At 36.4% G+C, this 27,029-nt stretch overlaps 1 protein-coding gene across 1 annotated transcript in view; it reads left to right on the top strand.

Moving 5' to 3' along the window:
• Positions 1-26,139, top strand: part of CAPZA2 (capping actin protein of muscle Z-line subunit alpha 2) — a gene marked incomplete at its 5' end in the record, with an annotated part of 31,328 nt that extends 5,189 nt beyond the window's left edge. Inside the window, 9 exons of the mRNA XM_081998804.1 lie at positions 10,384-10,447; positions 12,406-12,457; positions 13,146-13,209; positions 13,719-13,925; positions 15,116-15,195; positions 17,965-18,043; positions 21,511-21,582; positions 24,222-24,284; positions 25,207-26,139. Coding sequence (XP_081854930.1) covers positions 10,384-10,447; positions 12,406-12,457; positions 13,146-13,209; positions 13,719-13,925; positions 15,116-15,195; positions 17,965-18,043; positions 21,511-21,582; positions 24,222-24,284; positions 25,207-25,347 — 822 coding nt within the window. The 3' untranslated portion in view covers positions 25,348-26,139. The remainder of the gene's footprint in view (positions 1-10,383; positions 10,448-12,405; positions 12,458-13,145; positions 13,210-13,718; positions 13,926-15,115; positions 15,196-17,964; positions 18,044-21,510; positions 21,583-24,221; positions 24,285-25,206) is intronic.
• Positions 26,140-27,029: the final 890 nt, after the last annotated feature.

Below are 27,029 nucleotides of genomic sequence, written 5' to 3'. Positions count from 1 at the left end.
TTTACTATATTAGCAAAACTGTGAAAGTTAACATTTTTCCACAAGTGAAATGTAACAGAAGTTGTGTGGAAGGAATTATTTTTACAAAGGTGAGGTTAAACTCAATGGTTACTTTGATAACATTTTGAGGAAATTCTTTAATTAGAATGAGGAAATTGGGAGTGCTTCTCAGACTGACATGTAATTCTAATATAGCAGTCCTCCCAAGATTAAGATTTTTATGTAAATCCTGTGATACCACAGTGTGTTGACTTGAGTTAGGAATTAATTTTTTTAGAAATGCATCAGTACCCTTGAGATTGAAGGACAGAACAGAAATTGTAATGACTTTGTTGTGGAACGACAGACGTGTTAACACTGTCTGAAAAAATGATCATATACTGTATGTATAACTACAAATAATAACTTCATTTATTTGTAGAGTCATACAAGCTGGAAGAAACTTCTGGAAGTAACCTGAATGCCGCTTGGTCAAAGCGGGCCAACTTAGATCAGGATGCTTAGGGGCTTGCACTTTGAGTTTTGGGTATCTCCAAGGGTGGAGACTGCAGGGTCTGAGTGACGTGTTGCAATGTTTGACCACACCTATTGTCAGAAACTTTTCCTAGTATTTAACTGTTGCCACTTGTGTCCAGTGCTGCTTATCTTTTCACTGTGCAACTCCATAGACGGTTATTGTGCAAAGCAAAATTGTCTGTGTTTTTGATAAGTTAAAAATAATTATCTGAAGCTTGAAGATGAATACAAACGAAATATGTTAATCTAAATAGAAGATCAGTGATATCTAAAACTGTTCATATATTCGTTTGTTATTAGGAGTTTGAGGAAATTAGATACTTTTTGTGGATTATGACTTTTCCTGTGTCATGGAGGGATATATAACGCAAAAGTCCTGTTCTTGTTGCCTTTTTGCTCACAGAACTCTTGCAGAAGCTTGCTATCCAGGAAACTTCATAATTTAAGTAGATAAGAGAAACAAATTGAACGAAAAATAGAGAAGAGTAATAGAATGAATTATTGGCAAATCCAGTAATTAAACTGGAGACAATAACTAGTGATATAACAGATAAGGTTCTGTTGCCCACCAAAACTGACATCAACCTACAGTTCTGCTGTGAAATACCATCTTTGGTGGGTGTCAGTTTTGGCAGACGAAGAGGAGTAGGATAAGGATTTTAGCCCTATTATTTAGTGAATCGGTGTATTTTATGTATACAGCAGCACTGTATAATATTAACTTCCAGTTTCTGAAAGCGGGGTGTAAAGGAGTTTGAAGTGCTCATGCAGAAATGAAAGCAGATTTTTCAGCATATGGAAATTACTTTTTTTATACTTGAGTTAAAAACTTCTGAAATGTAAAATATTTCAAATTCTTTCTTAACTTCCCAGAAGGCATTAAAACTTTCAAACTAATAGGTAACTATGAGAGAGAATTTTAAGACATTGGGGGGGACATACAGTTAAGATGGCACCTTATTCTATGACTTTATTAAAAGTCATTTCTCATCTCGCAAGTCCTGATCTTGTTCCTTTTCTTTCCCAGCTGCTATTGAATCCAGGCTTGATGTCCTTGGAGTATCTAATTATAAAAAATTAACTTGAACTAGTAGGAAGGATCACTTTAAAAATGTAGGCTTTGTGGTGGAAAAATGCTTTGCAAATGTGAATGAAGAGATTTTTAGGTTATAGTAGCTACCACTGCTGAGAAAGATATGTCTAGTTGCTGCAACTGAGGAGCACGTGTGTTGGGCTGACAGAACGTCTTGATTCTGTATGTGGGAGAGGATGCTATTGGTTTCTTTCTTTGTGAAATCTTGGTTAGCCATTTCTTACACCTTTTACGTCTCAAACAAAAGTAAATGCTTTTGTTTTTCACTAAATGTAAAATTTTACTACTTTTTCAGTTTTCAATGAATGACTTTTGCAAGAAAATTCTGAGCTTTTTTTTGATGCTTATTATCTGTTGTTTATCTGATTCATCAGCAAAGTATGCGATTGCTCAGCTTCTGAAGGTTTTATGGGTAAGATTTACTCATAAATTTACATCAGACCAATAAGAGCATTAGACCTTTCTCAAGTAATGAGATTTCTATTTAGCAAAGGGAGTACTAGCCTCTAGCATGCTTCCCAAAGTAATATTTTGTTTCTTGGGTTTATTGCATATGTTAGGGCTTGATCCAACAATGAAATCGGAAGCACCAAAAAAGAAAGATACAGTCTGAGATACTGATTTTAAAGCACACAATGTATAGTGTCCTGAGACTGGAACTTAATGCTACTTTACTGGACATACCTCCTATTCATCCTTTTTCTTTTTTCTTTTTCTTTTTTCTTTTTTTTTTTTCCTTTGCTTTGGTTCTCAAAGTCCTTTGGAAGTTACTGAAAGCAACTCTTGTCTAAGTTGTGAACCTGAGATGTGCTTAATCTTTTTCCTTTTTCTATTTTTCTGGTTGCTCCTATTATGAGTTTTCATGTACATACCTGGAAAAGGGACTACTACATTAAAGATAAACTTACCCTAAAGACACTGCAGGAAGAATGTTCTGTGTGACAAATTTGGAACAGGTACCGCTATCAATTTTAGAATCACTTTTGCATGTATGTGGTTTTCTTGACTTATTTGTTCTAGAGCCAACTACTGAGAAGACATAGGCTTTCAGACAAATACAGATGTGGGGAAAAATAATGTAATGTATTCTACTGTCTATGTTATAATTACAAACAATTTTTTTCAGTTCAGAGCTTTTAGTAATTGATGGTGATAGCTGAAGCTAAAGTTTCGGGTTGATCTTGATCCTTTAACATCCACAAACAAAACATACTTATTTCACTAATTTGAGAACAGTACAGTTCTTTTAATATATTTCTGAATTAAAATATGGAAGCGCATGACACAAAGGTGTCCACTTAGTAGTTTTACTGCCCCTTAGTTAGTCAGGGGCAGTAAAAATAACTGCAAAATGACATGGGAGAGATTTATCTTCCTTAATTTTTTTCTAGTTAGACTTGTGTATTGCCCAAGTAACATACACTGCTTTTATATTCCTCTCTGCTATCTGCACCTGATACAGTGACTTTTGGAAGTCCTGGTTTGGGTTTGTTTTCTTTAATCCTTCATCTGAGTTTACACTCTGAGTGTAAACACTTATTCCATCTCAGTTGCACACCACATCAAATATGATGTGGTGTGTAAAGCAATTTTAAAATGGAGACTTCTATAATGTTTAAATAACACTGCTGCTGAAAGGCCCTACAGTGAAACAGTCAGAACCCTTCAAAATGGTTATTTTTGTGAAACTAAATCTCATTATCCAAGTCAGTTCTTCAGGTAGAAAGCATGCAGCTAGAATACCTCACACTGTGTAAGAGTTACAGCACTATTAAGTGCTGGTACTGTTACATGCTCTTAAATACTTGTGTATTAAAAATAATTGAGGAAAACACATGTTCTACAGATGCAATGCAGCTTCAGGCATTGCTATGAAGGAAATATCTGTTCAGTCAAAGCCATAGGCATGGAATGTGCCCCTCCTTTCCTGTGCCACAGAACCACATTTTTGCAGTGTTTTCTTCCTCCGATCTCCCAGAAGCAGAAGTAAATTGAACACTACAGTGCATTTTTCATTTGAGCTTGGTAGGAAAACAGTTGCAACACTTTTTTATATTCCTTCTCTCTCTATCAGAGTCACTGGCATTGCTCCATGCTGGTGTGAGATGATGCATGTTTCGGGATGCTTCTTCACTATTTGAAATCATACCTGTGGGTATGGGCGAGGTTTCATGAGATGCTGAAAAGATGGTTTGTTACTGACATGCGGTAATCCCTTTCTCACATACATGTTCTCAGTGCTTGTCTGGCCCTTTGAAGGTTTACTCACCTCACTAAACTGTTAGCAGCAAGAAGTAATAATTATTTAAAGCTCTTTTGGTAAGTTAATTGATTTCTCTGTTCTTGCCACCTTTGAAAGCTATTCTTTAGCTAGATCAATTGCTTCTCTGGGTGCTCACGTAAATAGGTGAGCACTGGTGGTACAAGGGAGTTTGTAAAAATGGATCACAGGGCTTACTTGGGAGGAGGCAGGGACATCAGTCCTTTTGGTGGCAACAGCAGCATAGTACTAGGTCAGTTTATGCCAATTACGAAACATTCCCAGCTCTTTTTTATTTTAAAAGATGTATTGTAATTGCTGGTGTAACATCCTGGGTTGTATCTAACCGAAGAATGTAATGAGCAATCGGAGCCAATAATACCAAGTATCTACCCATCTAAAGGAGAAGACAGTTACTTAAAAAAAACCAAAACAAAACAAAAAACAACCCAAACATTGAAGGATTTGCAAACTCAGAACTATGTTGATGTTTGCAACACTGACAGATCATTGGGCATTGTATGTTGAAGATGATTTCTGAGGTGGCTGATTGAACCTTAGACAGTGTTCCTTAATGTGGTACAGGTGTCAACGCAAAATTAATTCTGACTGGTAGAATATGTCAGAGTAGTTTTATTGTTCATTAGAAAGTAAAGCTGCGTAATGAAAAATAATGGCTCAACTGAACTCAAAACATGAGCTTCAATCAAATTCAGGACTCAATAAAACTAGACAAGTCTTTTGTCCACTGTCGCTCCAGGCAGTACAAGCAGGATCCCCGAGTGACTTGCATGTTATTGTGAATGTGAATTACAGGGTCTTGAGAGAATTGAAAATTTATCTACTTTGAATCAGCTTAACTGTGTTAATATTTCTGTAACTACGGGCTAATTGTAAGAAGCCCTTGTAGCTGCCTGTAAATAGAGTTCAGTGGGTCAAGACAAAGCCATTTGTTCAGTTGCCTGCGGAAAGATTTCCTGAACCGGCAAGGAGAGCTGTGGCAGAAGGTATGACACCAGGAGTAGGACTGTTCTGTTTACTGCTCCTAGAGCAGAACCAAAGAGCTCCCTTCTCCCAAATGTGATCTGTCATCTACTACTTTTGCCAAACATAGGTTCATGTAAGTGGGAGATTTGTTTTATACGCAAGCAAGGGTGCTCTCAGGAATCCAGAACATAAATGCATGATATACAGTGCCTTGCTCCTTCTGTAACACTTTCTATGATCACAGATAAAAACAACTTGTTGAAACCTCTGTTTTTTCCTTTGATTAGCAACAAAGTTGTCTTTGAGTGGAAATGTATTGTGGAGGTCTTTTGTTACTTCTCCCCCGTCCACTCCCTCCAAATTTGCACGCAGTTTTTGGGTAAAAAGTGCTTTTAATATGTACTTCACTATTTCATTTTTATTGCTCCAGAACAGTAAACTTTAACTTGCTACGGGTGTAGAGGAAGGGTGAGTCTCCCTGCTGTGAGGAGTTCACAGCTGAACTTGAAGTGATGTGTAGGAAAGAGTAAGGACAAAATATGTGGTTTCCCAGCATCTTGCTTACCAACACGTTTTTCCTGCACAGCATGGCTGTTGCTTGAAGGAGTGAGCTGTCAGGGTGTCTGGCAATTACAGCTGTATTTCAGTTCAGTTAAAAAGGGGGAAAAGAAAAAGGGAAGAGGGGGGGTGGGGGAAGAAAAGCTAACAAGTTTTAATGCCTTTTTTGTTGTTAGGTGTACCCTAGCTGGTTATCAGAAATGAGCATATCTTAGTGGAGTTGACCGTGGCGCGGTGGGAGCCCCTGCACTGCTGTGAGCACGTATTCATGACCATATATAGGAACGTACAGCGCAGAAGGTCGGGCTTTTTCAACCAGTGTCAGTTCCGATGTGCCAGGAACAGGAAGAGTGGTTTGGGGGCATTTGAAGTCACTGAGTATAACTTCTTCAAAATAAAACAAACTTCAGAATGACTCGGTCTGGAAAAGGTAGAGAAGTAGGATTTCTGTATGTATCTGATGGGTGTCATGCCTTGAGAGAAATTAGATTGTGAATTAAAGGCAGAAGTATGAAAACAAGGCAGATTTAGCATAACTGACAGTATTCTGTACATTGCAACCTCTGCTTGTGTAGTCTGAAAACTGCAAATACTGTAGTATCTGAGTGTAGGCATTTGTTGGTAGACAAATTGTTTGAATCTCTAGCAGAATGGAGAATTAGGCATTATTATGTCTAATATCCATGCTCATTGCATACAACAAACCTGTCCTTTTCTCTTTTTTGCTAAGCTTCTCTGTCTGGATTTTTACCTTAACTGAAATAGTTTACTTTATAAAATCAAAAAGCTTATAACTGATGTGATGGGTAGCATTTGGCTTCACTTGAATTGAGAAAGTAAATCGCACTAAAGTAAATCTCGCTAGCTCTTACCTATTGATGTCAGACTTCCACTTAAGTGAGAATTGATGACTAACTGGTGTATATGTGAAAATATACACCTGCAGTGGGGGGAATGCTTCCCTTCTCAGTGTTTCAGAAGTCTTTTTTTTTTTTTTTTTTTTGTAACTTCCTGGTAGCCTCTGTATGATTTGCCCAAATTAATGCTCAAACTGCATGAAGTCATGTTTTATGAAAATGTATTTAGATTGGTTTTGTGCGTTCAAGGAATAGCATGTGCACTTCCTTACACAGGCTTGTGGTAAAAGCTGTTTGCAAGACCTGTTTTTTGTGAACCATTGATAATCAGATGTTCTGGATTAGTGAACTCTGAAGTTTATAGTTTCTTGCAAACTGTTCTGCAGACATTTGACTGAAAACAGTGACTGTAAATGTAATCTTGGAAACAACATGAATAGAACACTGTCTTAAACTTTAGGTGGTGTTTTGGGAGTAACTAGAGTAATAAGTGGAGAAACCTCAGGTGATTTCTCAGTCTTTGCTTTTGGGTTTTCTAAAGGAATATTCGACTGTAACCTAATTTTTCCTTACTTGCTGAAATGTATATAAGGCTCTTGTACTGTGTGTGAAGGTGCAGTTCTCTTGAATGAAAAAGGTTTTGTTATTTAGACTTTTAAAATGTTATGTTCTGTTTTGACTTGTGCAAATCGGTTCTAATCAATTTATAAAAATCTCAATGTATTGAATAGCCAGTATTGGTTTCAACTGGAATGCATCTGTTGAAGTGTTTTCTTAAACAGTTTTCAGCAAAAGTAACCTCCTATCTCAACTGGACTATATTGCAGTTGAGCTTTGTGCCTGTTGCTTTGTATTACAAATAATGTGCTTCTTCCTATATTACATATTTTATATGATTTTATTGTGTATTATTATATAATTTCCCCCCCCCCCCCATAAATACCACATTTTAAATAGACTGTCCCTTTCTTTAAGTTGTGTTTCCTCAAGTGATAGCTGAGCCAGTGGCTTTTTACTGCCAAAAGGGGGAGATCTTCATCTCATTGAGGCTCATGAAGGTGTATTCCTTTATCTTTCAGTATCGGTCTGGGTTTGGAAAACAGGGAAACCTCCTTTAGAGCATTTATTTCTGGAAAAACTCAGTGGCAATAAAAAAGCCATAAGTGTGTTAAGTGATACTACTGGTTTTAATTCTTCTGTATGTGCTTCCTGTGTGTATGAGTTGGGGAAACATGGCTTTTTCAGGTACTCGTTTCCACAGAGAAGTTAATTTGGTTTAACTGCTGAAGAAAGGTGGGTTAGTTTTAAATGGGCTTCACAAAAGCAGGTTAGCAAAATGCAGAGTGTCGCTTCACCTGACTTTGAGCTGGGAGTCAGCCTGATAGTCATGCTGAAAGCACAACTAAATACCTGCTCTTAAGTGTGAGGCCTAAATTTCAGTTTGATCCCAGACTCTGTTAATTGGTCATTTGATAAAATGTCCTGCTAATAGAGCCTTGGAGCCTGTCTTGCCCTTCTTGTTCATGAGTGCTTTAATAATACTGTAGGTTAGCTGTATTTCAGGTCCTTTAGATTGCTTTGGGTTGAGCTCTGAGCTGTGTACAGAGTGCCCTGACTTCAGCAGGAGAGGTATGGAGTATGTCCTCACTTGGGAAGGGTGTGGTAATCTCTGGCTAATGCAGATGAGTTTACATTCCTTTGGGTCAAAGGAGACAATCCAAGTCAGGCTTTCTTCTTCTCTGGGCAAGTGCTTTAATAAGCTGCCATAGAAAAAGATACTTTTGCCTCTCTCGGTCTCTTTTGAGAAGAGTAAACTCTGTGGCATTTATCTCAGTATAATGCAAATTTATGTTTACATGGAAAGAGGAGTTCTGATTTAGGTATTTGAGGCAGCAGATAAAGGCTGGCTGCAATCCAAAATGTAGCATTAAATTCAGAAAGTTGGGAACTGACATCCTTTTCATTTCCATTAGCCAGCTCTGGTTATGTCCTGACTGTTGGTGAGCAGAAAGCTGCCTGGGCTAGTCATGTCGGATCTCATGGAGGTTTCAACACTGCTCATGAGGCAGCTAAGCATTCTCTTGGGGCACTCTAAGCTTGAACCATCTCTGCTGGAGACTGTTGTCTGAAATTTGGTCCCTGTCAAGAACCTGGGGCCCAAGCACTGGCTGTATTGCTGCCCTCAACTATGAAAGCTGTTTACGAGTCAGTTCAAGACCTTTAGCATGCTCAGACAGCTCTTTTGTAGCTTCACATGTATATAAAGGTATAAAGGTAAAGCATTCTTTGGTTACTTTTAGATATTTATTAATGGAGTTAAATTTGTTAATTTGCCCCTGTAGTCAGCACTGTTGAGGCCACACCTCGAATACTGTGTTCAGTTTTGGGCCTCTCACTACAAGAAGGACATTGAGGTGCTGGAGTGTGTCCAGAGAAGGGCAACAAAGCTGGTGAGGGGTCTGGAGCACAAGTCTTCTGAGGCGCAGCTGAGGGAACTGGGGTTGTTCAGTCTGGAGCAGAGGTGGCTGAGGGGAGACCTTATTGCTCTCTACAACTCCCTGAAAGGGGATTGTGGTGCGGAGGGTGTTGGTCTCTTTTACCAAGTAACAAGTGATAGGATGAGAAGAAATGGCCTCAAGCTGTGCCAGGAGAGGTTTAGAGTAGATATTAGAAAAAATTTCTTTACGGAGAGAGTGGTCAAGCATTGGAACAGGCTACCCAGGGAGGTGGTGGAGTCACCATCACTGGAAGTGTTCAAAAAAACGTGTAGACATTGCACTTCAGGATGTGGTTTAGTGGGTATGGTGGTGGTGTGTTGATGGTTGGACTTGATGATCTTAAAGGTCTTTTGCAACCTTAATGATTCTGTGAGCATGTGATTCTCAAACACCTTAATTTCAAACAGGAAGCCAAGAGAGTGCAAACACTGAATCTCCCAGCTCTTTATGCGATAGAAATGTAACTGAAGGTGTCAGAAATGGGAGCTATGGTTCAGGTAGTATCCTGTATTTGAGTAGCAACATCATATCAAGGATGCAAGAGAGCTTTGAATGTCTCCTCAACTTAGGTAACTGTAAAGTGTGAAGGATAGGAAATTTTGTCAGGTTAAGTTAGGAAAACAACATTTATTTATTTTTATAATGGGTGCCATTAACATTTTAAGGGGGAAAGAAGAATGAATGAAAGCAAGTCTGCTGAGTGACATTCTACAAGTAAGGTAGTAGTTGAAAAGTTCTAAGGTTGCTTCACATTAAAAAAAAAAAAAAAAGACATTTTTGTGTTCCTTTTGCAAGCACAGAAGAAACAACCTTTTGTCTGCAGCTCCTGCAGTGAACCAGTTTGGGGAACCTTTCTAATTTTTGCTAACTGTGTGGTTGTACAAGTTCTTGTGCAAGCAGGAGGGAGAAAAGCAGGGCAGGTGCCTGGACATTTAGTTGAAGTACTGGATTATGCTGTGTTTTGTCTGCAAGAATTTGTGGCTGAATGCAGTTGCTCAAGGACTTGCATTAAAGAAGTTCTTGAGGTGTTTTTTAAACTTTATCTGCTGATACTGTGGTACTAAGAGGCCTTACAGATAGATGCAGGTGAAATTACATGCTTCAAGGTCCATGCAAGTGTTTTTAAGCTTATGTAATCTATCGATTACTGTCTAGCTGTGGACCTTTTGGAATGTTTAGAACCCTGGGATGTGTGGTAAAATGAGAGGAGAAGCTTTGAAGAAGGAATGTATCTTCATTATAGTTTCTGGCTCTCTTGGAATGTGTGTTGATTCCCAGGCATCCATGGACTGAAAGTTGAAATAGATTGTGAATATATTATTGAACTTATTTGTTATATTAATATTTCTCTTTTTGCCAGTAATACAAAACATGAGTAACTCAATTTCTCTATCTGCTTCTATCACATATAAACTCCTTTTAATCTGTTTGAGGAGGTGGAGCTTCATATTCTGTGTTTCTGACAAAAACAGAGTAGTTTAAATGATGTGAACAAATATATGAAATGGTGAGAGCTGTACAGTTTCATGTCTGGGTATTAAACCTATACCATCATTGGTTTGAATAGGAATGAATACAAGTATGCACAACCACATAATTGTTTTTGTATTTAAGGTGCGTATAGCAGCGAAATTCATAATACACGCTCCTCCTGGGGAATTCAATGAGGTGTTCAATGGTGAGTCTGTCTGCTCTGTCCTTTCGTTTAAGGCATCTATATCCAAAACTGTATTGCTGGTTACTCTCCTGAATTTCATGTAGCTTATATTAGCAGCTCACTTGCTGTAAGAGCTGGTTTTGTAGCTTGGCATAATAGACTTTGCAGTCACAAGACAGCTTGGAGTTTAAATGCAAGAGAGGGAAAGTACCACTTTTCTTTGTGATGTGAGAATGAGCTTTCTTTCTGTTTTTAATCAGTCATGAATTAACAGTTGCTAGGGTTTTCATTTAGAAGACATATGTACTTTTTTCAGTTTTTGATAGATAATTCTGATTTTCAACTAGCTGAAATTAAAATGTTGTTATGTTTTGGTTTTTTTGAAGAAAGAATATCATTACAAATACTTAACCTTGAGTATACAAAGGACTACTGCTTAATGCCACTTGTGAAAAGAATATTAATCTTCTCCAAATGTTTTTAACCCTTAAATTCTCAGCATGCTTCATTTTACTGAGTGTATTGGTAAGGTGAAAGGAAACTTGAAATTAGCTTTTCTCAACTATTGTTGCCTGAACTTTACCTAAGTTATTTTTCTTTAAAAATTGATGTGTTTGTCTTGCATCAAGATATGTGGGCATACAGCTCATGTAAGAAAGCATACCTGTTGTAGTGGTAGCTTACAAATAGCTCTGATGCTATTTAAGCAGCAAGTTTAGTATACTAAACTTTTAGTCAATGTCAGGCTGGAGAGGGCTTAAATTTGTTAAAGAATGTAATGTTCTTTAGTTAAACTGTGACCAGCTGATTATTATAAACTTACCTTGTACTGCATTTGTGAAATGAAATGTTGGTGAGCAGCCCATTAACCCCGCTCCCTGAATGTTAATAGAATTTCTTATAGTAGTACTGCTATAAACTTTATTGTTAAGCTAGTTCACAGTTGCAACTACCTGCTCAATATCAGAGTATAATGTGTTTGAAAACACATAACAAAACATTTGATCATAAATGTGTGACCGATGTTCAATGAGATTCTTCTTTAAAAAAGAGAGAGAAAGCTTTAAATTCCAATTCTATAAATTATGTTTTTGTTTGGTTTGGTGTGGGGTTTTTTTGGGTTTGTGGGGTTGCTTTTTCTGTTCGGGTTGTTCTGTTATTTTATGATTTGGTTTGGGGTTTGTTGTTGTTGTTGGGTTTTGCTGTGTTTTTTTTAAGAAAAAATACTTCATATATATTCCCTTTTTTTATTATTTGCATGATATCTTGGGAATCTTCAGAAGAGTTTAAAATGTTATAGAGAGACTAATGATCAGCTAGTTTATGATCAGTGCATTAAATTGTTATTAAAATAGTGCCTACTAAATAATATACCAGTAAGTCAAGTACATAAATAACAATTTACTGCATAGTAAATATGAAGGCATTCTGAGGAGAGTATTGACTTTATTCTATATTCATATGTCTCTGGCATGATGGTAGGAGAAATGGTGTTATGATATATTGTGCTCTGACTACTAAATGTCATTAAGGAATGAGAGCAAAAATAGTAAGACTTAAAAAAAAAAGTAAGTGTAACACATACCATATTAGTGTTGTCAAAATACAGTAACCACTACCATCAATACAGTAGGAGGAATTCGGTAGTTTACATCTTAAAAGTGAACTCACTTGAATCCTGTGCTGTTCTCATTCAGAACTTCTGTAAAAACTAGTTTGACAAATTCCTAGAGCTGTCATACAGCCTGTATAATATGGCTTATATCTGCTTACCAGATTGTGTTGGAAGAGATCCATTTCTGTAGTACTCTTCTCATTTTGTTCAGTCAAAATTATGAAACATGAACCAATAAATTTCCTACCTAGCAGTCTGTATGGGTATGGGGTGGTTTGGTTTTTTTGTTCTGCTGACATTTGTTATGTGACTGAAACAAAAGTTTCTGAGTTAACTGAGTTATGTTGCAAATATCTCCTTTCAGATGTTCGGTTGCTGCTTAATAATGACAATCTTCTCAGGGAAGGAGCAGCCCAGTAAGTACCAGATGCCACATACTCAGTTGCATAAAAGCTAGATGTTTTTCAGTAAGACTTTCACTGTCAGTGATTCGTTTAAAAACCTGTGTGCTTGGCCAGTAAAACCCTATTATGTGTGTTGTACATCTTTGATCAAGATTAAATTCTTGGCAGAAGAGAGATCTGTATTGTATCCTAATGATTAGAGCAACTGTTTTAGAAATGGGTGACCTGAATTTTGGAACTAGTCTCCACCTTTTTGGATTTCATTTTCCGTTTCTTGGTAGGTGTTATAGGCACTGAACATCTGTAAGGTACTGCTTCCTTATACCCTACTGTTATATCAAAACATTATGACTATTGTATTTTATGCCAAAATTAGTTTCATCTGTAAGAATGGAGATACCTGGCTTAGTTGGTTGGATCCCTGTGGAATTTAAACTTTTTTTTGTTCCTCCAGTTTCTATGGGTTCTGTTTTTGTCTGTATTGTATTACTTTTGAACATAAATCGTTGTGTAATGGTGGTTGGAATCTAAGAACCAAGGTGATGCCAATAATTTGGGCCTGCTAGGTAATGAAGCATTGATATAATTTTTTGATGGATTCTTGCCCAGATCATTAGCTATTATTTAAATCTCTTACAGCTACTAAGGAAAAAGATTGTGCTTAATGCAGGCTTTTGGTGTTGTTTTTTTTCTCTTGTAGTGCATTTGCACAGTACAATTTGGACCAGTTTACTCCAGTAAAAATTGACGGTTACGATGAACAGGTATGAATACAATGAAATACTTGCAATGTTTCTTAAACTGTTAAAGCTGTTCTGGTATTGGAACATATCTTGGCAAGAAAGTGAAAAGAAATGTATCGTCCCTGCCAAAATATGGAGATTATGGCCTTCCGTTTGTATCAGTTCCATCAGTTAATCATTTAAGGCCTCTAACGAGCTTGAAATTTCATTCTGTGGTGGTGTTCTGAATTCAGTCAGACCTGATGTGGAGTTATAGAAACAATTTTCTCTGTCTTTCATACCAGGAGACATGAATTTCTGTATTGCATTATTTGTTGCAGTAAGAGGGTAAGATTCAGGATTTTTTTTTTCCAGGTCAGTATGTCATGTTAGCCTTGTCTTCTCTTGCTATATGTGTATTTTGTTTGAAGTGTGAGTCTTTGGATATGAGTAAGCTCCAGTTAAATGTAGGATATAGTTAGATTTGGCATGGTATTTTTTTTCCTCTTTATTCAATAGCAAATGTTATTAACTAAAATTTTATAATATAGGTTTTGATAACAGAACATGGTGATTTGGGAAATGGAAAATTTTTGGATCCCAAGAACAAGATTTCCTTTAAATTTGATCACTTAAGAAAGGAGGCTACTGATCCTAGACCCCACGAAGTTGAAAATGCCATAGAATCCTGGAGAAATTCAGTTGAAACAGCAATGAAAGCATATGTGAAGGAACACTACCCAAATGGTGTCTGCACAGTAAGTACTGCATTAGATAACCACGGTACCACTATAGATAAAAATCTAAAATAAAAGTGTAACTCTTTGTAAACCAGGAAGATAGGCAGTTTCAACTGTTAAGAATTTAGTCCTGTCAAGGATTTATACACAGAAATGAGGAAAACTTCAGAATTTTAGTATTTCTGCTATTGGATTACTAGTGGGTGGTTACTGCAGGTCATAGTGAAGATTTAACTCTCAGTTCTGAACAATTATTATTTAAATTTCTTAAACCATTAAGACCTTCTGTAGACTACTGCAGGTTGATCCCACTGATCCTGGCTACCTGGCTGGTTACTTTAAAAAAAAAATGCATACGATACAAATGGTTTTGGCTTGGTTTACTGACAAAACTGTCAGTAAAGCAAACTGTTTTCTCTCCACCACGTCTCCTGTATATCAAAGTGCTATATTCTTACCACCAGAATCGGTGGGTTCTGATGGCGGCTTAAAATAAAACTGCTTGCTCTGGACCAAAATAGCATTCGTTTGCTGCTAGGAGCCCTATCACTATTTAAAGTTCAGCAAACTGATCTAATGATAGCTGTCCTGTGCTTTATATTAACCTGATGGAAAAATTAACTAGGGAAAACAGATTTTAGAAAAATCAGTTGCTGAGTTAACAAGTTGAATTGGATCCTCAGGCACTCAGATGAGTTCCAGCTTCTGTAAAGGAAACCAGATTGGATGTTCATTGAAATAATTTCATTAGTATTTGGCTTTAGGGGATAAAGCAGAACAGAGGACCAAACCCACCCATTTAGTCACCTTTTCGCTGGTCTGTAAAGGATTAAATCATCATTAGTTGTAGAATAACTGGTATCTGAAACTCAGCTGGTAATATATATTGTCACAGCAGTCACTGCTATATGCTTAAAATTCCTATAGTTGCAGAAAAATAAGTTCACAGTATATAAAATTTCAGTGAAGATGCTTGATCTTCAGATGTTCTAATCTTAATTTTTTTCTGCATTGTAATATACATTTTAATGTTTCATGTACTGCATATTATGTGAGAACCATAGTGGTTCTCACATAATAAAAATTAAATTTTACAGTTTATTCTGTATTGTAACTATAATAGGACTAGATATCTCTAAGTAGTTTGAGCAAGACAGATACTGAAATTTTAACTATTTTTTGGTGGGTTTTTTTCATTTTTAATTAAGGTTTATGGTAAAACAATTGACGGACAGCAGACCATTATTGCATGCATAGAGAGCCATCAGTTCCAAGCAAAAAATTTCTGGTAAGTTTCTGTATGGATAAACATGCAGTAAAATACAGCAAACTGAGTAACTGTACTAGTGCCACTACACTGATAATCCTTAGTTCAGAGAAGAAGGTGCATGCTCATCTTGTACATGACTTCTTTTTTTCCCTCCACTCGAAGTTTTTCTGTCAAAACTATGTAGAAATCTCTTCCTTTGTGGTAATTAAAATGGCAGACTGCACATCTGCATCTCCTTTGTAGAACTTTGTGAACTTTGTAAAATCCCTTATGACTCTTCCGGTTTGTCACACTGGCACCAATACCCATGCCTGTGTTTCCTGATACTGTTGCATCTGCTTCTATTCCTTCCTTTGTGACTGACAGAATAAAACCATCTCCTTCTAATTTACATGTCTCGGAGAAAGAAGGTGAACAAAGATTAATTTAGTGTAGGACTTGAATCATTACTTTTCGGGTGAGGTAGATATAGGCTATTTTGGGTGAAATTAACTCTAGCAGCTTGACTTCTTTCTGTACTTGGTTGAAAGATGTTTTCCACAGTCTGGAGTGAACTTTGGATAGCTCCTTGCAGGAAACTGGCCAGAGTTGAGAAAAATATCACAGCATTGGAATTGAGTTAAGGAAGTATCTCCTAAAGATAGCTAATATATGCAGTTGTGTGAAGTGTATTTCATTATTATTTTATTTGCTGTTTTGCATCTGCTTGAAATTATATTTAGTAGTCCGATGGGTAATGAATGGAAGTGCAGAAATCTTTTTGTTTTCTGATGCTGAAGGTGAATATTCCATATGCATATTAATTTCAGCATGTGTCTGTATAAGTTAATTGATTTGTCCAGTATACCATTCCGTAGATTTTTAATTGAATTTGTACTGTTAATAAATAATTTTTCCTACTGACTTAAACTTGACTCATTAAGTCTGCATGTTTTATATTAAAAGTAACTTGAATAATACTGATTTTTTTCTTAGTTTGGAAGTATGAATGAATCTTCATAGTTACTTTAGTCTTTATAGCAAAGACAACGAACAGATATGCAACAACCTTTCATAGATGGAGAAAAACTTTCAAGAAAGTTTTTTTCTTTAATAAAGTTCTCGTCTGACATCTATGGGTGATAGCCAGACTCTAACTCTCATTCTTAGCAAGTTCTAATAAATGCATATTGGTTTGCGGGATTTGGGGATGGAGAAATGGTTTCAAAGTTGGCCAGGCTCTTCAGTTATCCAGTTCTCTGTCTGGATATCCAGCCCAGGCCACAGCCAATATTCTCAAAGTGTCCCACCTTTTTAGCCATTTGGAAGGCTGGCATCCTACAGTGAAAGCAAGTTTGCTGGATGATAGAAAACCAGTACATGCCACAAAAAAATGTTCGACGAATTTCTGAAATACTATCAACATAGTAGGAGAGATAGTTTATTAAAGAATGTGAAAGAAAAGGAAGGATGGTTAATCTCTTCTGAAACATCTGAAATCAGCAGAGGTAAATAAAGTAATGACATGTTCTTTTTAACTTAGAACATTTCCTATAGAGGGATCCTTCTGAACTTGAACTCTTTTCTTGGAATAGCATCTTAAAGACAAAAAAGATATCCCAGAGTGGAAACATTGTTGTCATCTTAACTTCAAAGACCACAAAGTTACTAAGAAGCAAACAAATATGTTAGCTTGTCATTGAGGTCCATGCACCTAAAAACTAGTATTCTACCCAAAATGTAGTTCAGCACATAAGCTTTCTTAAAACTAATAGGTCAGTCCTAAGGCTACCAGTGTATAGTTGGTGTCACTGAGTTGGGTAACCCTTTCAGTTGTCTTAGTGATGCCAACAAGCTTCTGAATTGCCTTAGCCTGGATTTCCAGTGATAAACTGTAATTTGGATATTGGCTGAAATAATAACTGATAGTTTTATAATTGAATTAATGTTGTTAGTATCTAAGAAGTATCAATATAGATCCATTAGTAGCTGTAAGTCTTAGTCTGTCTTTCTCTCTCCCTTCTTATTGAGTGCACTGGAATCTACACCTAACATTAGTAGGACTGGAACTCAGTATCACCTTTCTTTCCTCTAAGTGCAAACCAAAGAGGAATTGAGAGTCAGCCACAGTGCATTCTTAATATAGCTCTAATGTACTAAGCTTCTAATCTACTAACCTCATAACTAAATAAAAAAATGTCTAGTCTACAGGAAAGAAATCAGGTGAAACGACAATCTCCCCATACTGTTTTCCAGATGTTTGAAACTCTCTTTAAGCAATTTGGCGAGAATATTGAATTTGTGGAAGGAAACTGGAAGGAAATAGTTGTCCTGGAACAGAAGTGCTAGAAGAGCTGAAAGACCTAGTTACAGTTCAACATACCAGAAAGCCTTGCTACTTTAATGTTCCTTCCATTCAAGTTTTTTGTAGCCCGATGTGAAGTGTGACTTGGGCTGATCCAGCAAGTCGTCCAGGTCCCAGAAACAAAATATTGACTACATATGCCTAATGAAAAATAAAGAGGGAAAAGAACATTGGAGGCTTTAGGTATTTTCAGAAGTTAAGTCCTATTGTTAAAAGACCCTTGCTAATGAATCTCCTTGGTCCACATACAAAACCAAGGGTAAATATTTTGGAAAACTGTTTTCTTCTTGACTGATTACAGGGCTGAATCTTTAGGGAAAGGTTTTACGCATGTGTAGTTGCACAGCATATTTCATTCTGTTTTTCTTTGACTATCAGGTGTATTTGAGGTTTTTTTCTTAACCAGTGGGGTGACATCTGATTTCTATTTTATTTTTTTAAAGGAATGGCCGTTGGAGGTCAGAATGGAAGTTTACAATCACCCCTTCAACCACTCAAGTGGCTGGCATCTTGAAAATTCAGGTATGCTTATCTCACTGTCCTGATTGGTAAAGTCTCCAGTTATTATCAAAGGAGGCTCAGGCCAGTGTATTAAATATTCCTAGAGAGTTTGGGGACCCAATAAGCAAAGCAGAGATGCCCATTCAGTTAAGTTTTAGCAACTTAATTGCATATTCACCTAATCCTTAGACACACAAAATATGTGTTTAATGTAGTGATTCAGAAGACTCCAGAAGGTGTATTCACTTCAGCTAGGCCTCTACCTCTCTGGTTTCCTGTTTTTTTGAATCTGGGTCCCCTTCATTCAGAGTTTGCCCTTCCTGTTGGCTTTAGGGCATTTAGAAAGGAGATACTGTCCAACCAGGAATGCAGAGATCTTGAGACCAAAGGAAGTCTGACTGTCATGTGGTAGGCAGGGGGACTTGACTTCCTGGATTGGTTCCCTGGAATGTGTACACGAAATTTGCAGGAGTTTATTAAAATAATTCTGGGATCAAGGACTAGTGTCTTAGTGCATTCTGGCTTTCAGCGTAAGACTTTGTCATCTTTTTACAAGACGTAGAGTCAGGTTCCCTTTTCCTGCTCTTTTTGTGCCGCCGTGAGTTTTGCACTTCCTTACTGCTCAGTGACATGACTTCAGAAGGAAGATGCAATGGAATGTTTTTCTAGCCATAGCCTGAGGCTAGGATGTTATTTTAGGATGTGATAGCTGTGTTCAGAGCCACCCAAGCAGGGGGTCTGAATCAGATTTCCTATTCTGGGGCAAATTCTATGACAACTTGAATGATAGTCAAAATAGGACAGCCATTACTACATTGTCAGATCAAGATGGTCATGGTAAGCACCCTAAGTAACTTCTAGGCTTCTCAAGACTTTGGGAGAATCTAAGTAAACTGTCAACTTAAATCCAGCTTGCAGCAAAACAGGCATTTCTTCCACAGCATGCACTTTTGGTTAAGTGTCTTAAGAGATTTTCCAGAACAAGAAATCAGGTGTCTACCTAATTCCAGGGAAGGTTAGCCCAGTAGCCTAGAAAATAGCCTGAATAAGGAATTTAGTAAGGTTTTAATTTGCATCTCAATTTGGGCACCAGCTGATTTTGTGTTATTACTATTTCACATAATTAATCAAGACATTGTCTACATTCATTAAAGTCTGTGTTTTGGGGAGTGATGAAAAGTTTTACTACTTTTGCTTGTATAGGAACTACTTGTTTTACCAAGGAATTTTGAACTCTGTTTCAAATTTTTAGAAATGGTGTACAATTTCTCCAGTGTATGTGGGAGTGCTTCCCCTTCTCCTCTTCCCCAAACAAACAAAAAGTGCTTTATTTTTTTTAAGGAGCAAGATAATCTTTTAGAATATGAATTCACTACAACATTAGTGAAACTTCAGAGTACTGAAATTTCAGTGTTATTTGCAGAATCTTTGACAGCAATACAACCATTGCCCTGTTTCTGATAAGACCTTTTATGAATGTCTTAGGGAAAATTCCAGCATCACCTGCTGTCTTCAGGTGTGTTCAGTATTTTTTAAGGTCACTTGCACAATTTTTTTTTTTTAAGTTCTATTAATAAATTCTAATATGAGAGATTCTCAACTGTCTTAATCTCTTCCATTGTTTAATTTTCTTTTAATTATGTGTAAGGGGAAAACTGAACAGCAGAGTCTTTTACTAAAACTAGGTCCTTGTGGTGCTTGACGTGCTCCAACTGTGCATGAAAAGCAACTGATAAGTGTACTGGTTACTAATTTTACCTCTTAGATAATTTGTTATTCTCATCCCTCCTTAGTTAACCTTTCCAAGAGGTTCTGTTCATAAACATCATCCTTCTTGTAGTCTTCTGAACCCAGTCCTAGCATTCTAGAAGGATGTCAGCAGTGAGGTATAGTACAGAACAGTTACTTCTCCTATTTTGTGTAAGATACAACACATCCCAGAATTACATTTGACTCTTCATCCCTGTGAAGATTTTAGTCCTGAGCGTTTGCCAAGAATGTGACTCAGTGAGACAGATAAGATGTTCATGCTGATGTTAGCCTCAGAGCACAGGGGAGGTTTGGGCCCTCTGCAGTGGATTGTGATGGAGAAGGGGGGAGATTTATGTGTCTGGGTTCTGCTGTTTCATTGGGAGGTCTCAGAATTTTGCACTGCGTAAGCATTTCTCATCCTTTAGGAACTGGGTTGAAAAAGGCTGGCAGAAGTTTCACACAGTAATGTTTGTTTTGACAATAAGCTTATTTTATGGTTAGGTGATACCTTTTGTTGAAAAACACATTAGTTGTCTTAAATATTTGACAATAAGCAGAGTCATAGGAAATAATGTTTTTCTCGTATAGGAAGCTTTTATTTTGCTTAGGTATTATACCTGTCTTACTCTGTGTCATGTTTTCTCTATTGCTTATAAAACTGAGGGTCTCTTGCACACATCATGATCATAATGTATGTGAAATTCTAGTATTGTGCATTAATCTGCAAATTAAAATGTTATTTTCCCTAATAGGGTGAGACACAAATTCTTCAATTCCTCATAACATCACCTACATTGGCATTTAAACACATATCTTTATCAAAACTGTAAAAAATATCATTAAAGTCAATGAGCTGCATAACTCTTCTGTATGAGTTATTGTGAATGATTACATGTAACTTTATATATGCTTCCTATTTTTTAAGTTTTACAACAGTTGCATTAAAAACGCAATGTTTTCAGATTCTTCCCAACTGAATTTAAAAGTACTGAAGTTAGCTTGGGTAGAGTTTTACTGGTCGTCTCCTGCAAAATAATCAAGGAAGCTGTTCTGTAGACATAGCATTTCAAGAGTAAATAGATTTCATTCTGCTTTGCCGTCTAACTTCGGCAAACTTTGTCCCAAAGAGCTCCTTTGTCTAGATAAATACCAGCTTTTGTTGTGAGCCATATCTAATGGGGGAAAACATCAAAACCAGGTAGATCTAGAAAGGGAAGCTTAATGTTGCACTGTCCCTAGAAAACAGTTTGAGTGAAGCAAAAAAAACTTCACAGTATCCTGAAGCCTTTCCAAAACTATTATCATTTTAAATGTATCTTCACCATTTCAAGGGTTTTTAGTAGGGTCACATAAATAGTATGTCGTTGTCTTCATGATGGTAATCAAAGCCTTGGTTTAGTGGTGGATTTGGCAGTATTTGGTACGGTTGGACTCAAAGGTCTTTTCCAGCCGGAATATTTCTGTGATTCTAAACTTATTTGCATGAAATACTGCTTAAGGCACATGAACACAAAAATGCTTCCTGAGTAGCTTCTTTATTATTCCCCCTCAAGAGTATTTAAATTCTACAACATTTTGGTTTTCCTATTTGGTTTTGTTATTCTGTAGCATTTTGTGTGTGTTTTTGTTTGATTCATATAGGTTTCTTATTGTGATAAATATTAAATACTTTGATTTTCCTTTATGTTGTTGGTCTGTAACATTTAATATGAGGTTCTTTGTTTAATTTTCTGTAGGTTCACTATTATGAAGATGGTAATGTTCAGCTGGTGAGCCATAAAGACATACAAGATTCTCTAACAGTATCTGTAAGTGAACTTCAAAGACCTTAGTATGTATACTGAAATGACTTTTTAAATTAAGAAAAGAAGCAAGCTTAAAAAGATGCAGAAGTTTGGAGGCTAGTTTTCTCTTTTGCATGAATGGGAAGTAATGTTCTAATATTTAAATATTTTGTAGGTAATATTTACTACTTTTACCTAACATGTAGTTACTGTTTTAAAAAAAAAATAAAATTAATGTATGCTTGCATATCACTTACATAGGCTAAATTAACTCTGATTGTAAATCTTTAATTAGCTTGCTGTCAGTCTTTCTGTAGTTCTGTTGTATTTAAACTTTAGTCTGCAGAGTGACCTATAGAATTAATTTTTTAATATGGAGGAGGTTTGAGCTATGATAACCCACTCAAGTGGTACAGTCTCTAGGAGATTTTCCCCTTTGCTCACTGGGAGAAGACCAGTGTGCTAAGATAGGAAACAAATGCTACCAGTTGAGAAGCAGTAGTAGATATTCACCCTTTGTTTCCTCCCTGTCTCTAACTGGTGCCATCAGCCTCTTGCTTTTCTGTACAAAAAGCCCTTTCAGAGATGCTTTGGCTTGAGAAACATAACAAACTTTATATTTAAAGCGTAATTTTATTCACCTTCTTTCCAAATGGATCATTATAGTAATGAGTAGCAGATGGTAGAAATAAAAATTGTTTGGAAATAGTACTAGATGTATCCTTTAAGAGTTGGTAACATTGCAACATGAACAACTACTACTTTTGAAATAATGCTGCTCTTGCCTACTGGAGATTGTGTTTATAAACAGTTAAGATTTTCTTTTGGAGTGTTCGTTAATAAAACTTAAGCCAGTGCGGTTAAACTGGCAAAGAGAGATTGTAAAAGTGAACAGTAGAAATATTTTAATGATAATGACTAGTAGTGACAAATTTGGCTCAGAAGCTCAATTCATCAATCATGAACATTGTTTGTTAATAAAAAGCAAGGCTTGTTGGCTTTTCAGTTGCAATACCACCATAAAGAATGGGGGAGTGTGGTGCCAACTGATAACGCTTCTGAAGCTGTAGATATAAAATTACTTTTGACTCCCTTAACAAAGGGATCTGTTTGTTTTTTCATTAAACTAAGAGTTGCTTCAGGGAGGATTATGTGGAAGAAGTTTATAGCTTATAAAGAAGCAATAAACAATAAATAGCAATAGCTTTTGCTTCACTTTCTATTGGGAAGAAACTTGTTCCACAATTTAGTAAAGCAGCAAAAGATGGATGAGTAGAAAAACATCTTTTACATAACTTTCCTACCTCCTGCTAGGACAAAAGCAAGTATGTTGCTGGTACCAGTTTTTAGCCTTGGATTTGAGCTTCATAGAGGGCAGAGGCTGTATGGGTTCTCATTTCACACAGAAGGAATGGTAGGTAGATTAGAAGGAGCCCCAACAGCTCATCTTTTTTGTTTTGTACCATCAATGGGCACAACTGAAATAAATGACTGAAGAGTTCTCTCGTTGCTAGAACTATCAATAATTTTGCTGAAGGTTACATACTTACCCCTTATTTCTCTTTGAGCCAAATAAGACCTCATACCCCTGAATTCTTCCTTGCATTAGCAAAGCCTTTGAAATCATTGTCTCATTTCACTGAAAAGTCAGAACTCTTTCATTTGTTCTACTTGGTCTCTGCCTCCTCCTTCATCTTTCTGCAGTGTCCGGGAGTGTTTTCACAGCTGCTAGGTGCAGTTTTACTGAAACTTTGAACCAGTTGTAGTTGAAGTTGCCATAGCTTTCTCCCAGTCTCCGCCTTTGTAGGATCGAGGGATCATGCGGGGCAAGAACACTCCTGTCTTTCAACAGCTTCTGCAGAAGCACCCTTAGGAATGTCTCCAACACCAAGTTGGAAGTTTCGAAATTCATGAACCCTCGCTTCCTTCTTGAGACTTCTTTCAAGCACTTCAGCTAATTTGTCTCCTTATTGACTGACAAGTCACTTTTTATTTTTTAAACAAGTACACACTTGCATACTTAATGATGAGGCCCAAATCCAAGAAACGGTTTATCAGTCACGATGTAATTTGGACATTGTAGTGTGTTGCACCCTCATTTTTGCGAGATGTACGTGGGGATGTTTTTAGAAGATCAGGTATATAAAGTCTAGTGTTTGCCTCAGCTTAGTCTCCAGATTCAGAACGTTTAGAGGTGAACAAATTTGTTTTGGTTTTTTGGTTGTATTCTGCATACTTCTGGGTTATCTGGTGTTCTTTAAGTTTTCCTGAATTTGTACTGGAGTTGATAATGTTAATATCCATACTTTGCATGTTTTTGTAGAGTTGTGTGTGTGCATTGTCATACTTCCAAGTGTTGTTCTGTTCCATATGTCTTTTATCATACTATAGAATTTTAAATCAAAATATTTTAATGAGCTCCATGTTAATCTTTATGCTTGTTGCAGTTGCACTGTTTTTATCTTTTAAATATAATAATAATAGAAATGTAATGTGGCATATGCCTTGTGGATGTTTTGTTCAGTTTTGGTTTAGCAACTAAGTGGTTGTGTTCTCATGGAGTCTACCTGACATCTCTCAGAAATGTAGGAAAAAAACCCATAATCCAACTGGTCTTATAATCATGCTGTGCATCAGGCCTAATTCAAATGCTCTGTTTCTAGAATGAAGCCCAGACAGCAAAGGAATTTATAAAAATTGTAGAGGCTGCAGAAAATGAGTATCAGGTATGTTGGAAACATACGTGTGAGTAAGGATATAATGTTTAACATTAACACATTCTTAACCAAAGCTAGTATTCTATAATTAGCAAGCTTTTGATATTAAAATAGTGCCGTTCCATACAAATATAAATAGATTGCATGCTGCTATTAACTGTATCCTCCTTTTCCATATCTTCTGGTGATTGCACTCATCTAGTTAACGTTACATTAGAAGTCACTTTTTTTGAGAGCAGAGAAGTCCCTGATGTGATCAAATATCTGCAAGTCTGATCTCTTTCAGTGTTAGTACCTTCCTTAAGTGGAATTTTTGTAGAGATTCTTTTCCGAGGCTACTCTGTTAGACAGCTTTGCTAAATATGACTATAAGTGTTATCCATTTCAGTTAGTCATTTTAAAGTTAGAAAAGTGTAACTGTTCTGGACATTCTCTGTAGAAGTGGATTCATGTTCATTCAGGTCTTGAACACAAGGTAAATTTTGGACACTATGTTCTGTCGGTTTTAAAAACATGCTCTTTAATAAAAGATCTTTAGTATGTATCATATGCATTATATTCAAGTTCACACAATATTGTGGACTGACTCTACCATCCCCACAGGAAAAACAGTGGAAGGCTTTGGTGTCTGAAATCAGTGATGTGTGAGTTTACTCTGATCAGCACTTTATTCATGCTGCTGATTAACCACACTGGTTTGCTGAAACACCTAGGCTGCAATCAGGTTTATTGCATCTGTCTGTCTAATTATCTTCACATGGTTTCAATCTAGATCTAACAGCTTTCCTTCATAAAATTTTATTTTAAGTTAGCATATTTATATTAAGACTGTTCAAGAGGTAGCAGACTACTCAATCATTTAACTTTTTTTTATAACAACCGTATCCTGTTCTTCATGTCTCTTTGTTTTTTATGACTTTGTGATTAACAGACTGCTATCAGTGAGAATTATCAGACTATGTCGGACACTACTTTCAAGGCCTTACGTCGACAATTGCCAGTTACCCGCACCAAGATTGACTGGAACAAGATCCTTAGCTATAAGATTGGAAAAGAGATGCAGAATGCTTAAAGTGAACGTTGCATGACTGGATCATTTTAGTGTCCTTGTATACACAAATAAAAATTATTACAAAAAGTATTTGGAACTGTCAAATCATCCAGTGAGCATGGGCTTTTGCCATTGAAAATCACTGTAAGTAGTTTGGTTAGAGCACAAAGCTTAGCTGATTGACTTTTTTCCTTTTTCTTTCTTTTCAGAGGGTTGCGACTTCAGTATAGCTGAATATCTTCCTTTAGAGTTTCTGTTGTACCTTTATTTTTTTATATTGAAGAGACCATGCCTTTAGTTTTCAGTTACATCTTAAGAACAGTTTGAAAATATTTTTGCATATGATAACCCTTTCTCTTGCTTTCACGTGAAATAGACAACTTCCAAAATTTGCTGAATTCCTTGTCAAGATCAGTAATATGCATTTCTAGGTCAAGGTCAACATGGAGTTAGCCCTAGGTGCTGGTTTTGAAATAATCTATCCCTTCCTTGTATGTAAAATTCGGAAAAGCATTTTCCATATTGTTTAAACCTTTCAGAATACTTATTTAGCTAACTCCGTGGTAACTAATTTTTTTAAAAGAGGCCAAGGTCTAATGCTGTTTTAAGATTTTGAAATTAAATAAGTAATTTTATTTCAGAAATGCATTTAATGCTTTGTTCCTGACAATTGCTTAAATGAACTCAAACTCCATCTGCCCTTGAGGTTTTTTTATCATAAAACCACAAATGTATTATAACAAGGCATATTGTAATATATATAATCCTGTACTCATTACTATGTCTGTCAGTTTATTTTTTTCTTGGATTGAAATATACTAAAATTCAATGTGACATTAAAATGCAAATTTTCTATTTATTTGAGTATCAGATTGCTTCCTGATATAGCCTATTTTTGGTGTTTCTATATATTTTTAAAATACTGCTTGAAAAGGCCACAAACTTGTGGTCTGTTGGCTGTTCTCAGTGTATTTGGAGATTGTTGTAATATCATCATCCGTTGTTTCCACCTGCATTTAAGAAACATCTACATATGGAAGTCTGCTTAAAACAGGTATCTCTTAGCTTCGTATTGGCTACAGAGGATTGAAGAAGTTAGAAGACCAAAAATAACACATTTGTCTGGTGAATACTTTCCCTGTCTGATATATCTGATATTGCAAATGGACATCAGGTATCTAAAAACACAGGCTTCATTACAAATGCTGCATTGCACTTCTGTGAAATACATAGATTTCATTTTTAATTGGGTGAAAACCCATTTTAAAATCTGCTACCTAATTATATGCTCATGATGGAAAACTAAACAGCTTTTTTTTTTTTTAGAAGGCAGGTATTTGTGCACACTCCTAAACCAGTAAAGCTTACACAAAAGTTTTATATCTTTGTTTACAGCATGATCCAATTAATTACCTTAAACTGTTAAGTTACAGAATAGCAAGAGAAAGAGTCCAAAACTTGTACCGGGTGTTAAAAATGTACACACAAAGTAGCTTACTGTTTGAATTGTAGTAGCAATGCCCCTATGTTCTGTTCTTCAGTGTTCTCTTACAAAGGGATATAGAATTAACTGAAGTTCTTGAAATTGCTGCTACTTTACAGTACTAAACTGTATAGTAGAAGAGTGGGATTTCTTCTACCACAGTCTTCCTGGAGAGCTGCCCTCTTAATTGTCATCATAGATCAGCTATTGAACCGTGTTG

Source organism: Phaethon aethereus, assembly GCF_964289735.1.
Source record: "Phaethon aethereus genome assembly, chromosome: 1".
NCBI classification, from domain to species: Eukaryota; Metazoa; Chordata; class Aves; order Phaethontiformes; family Phaethontidae; genus Phaethon; species Phaethon aethereus.
The sequence above is the reverse complement of the archived record's forward strand: the minus strand, read 5'-3'. Positions and strand labels throughout refer to the sequence as shown.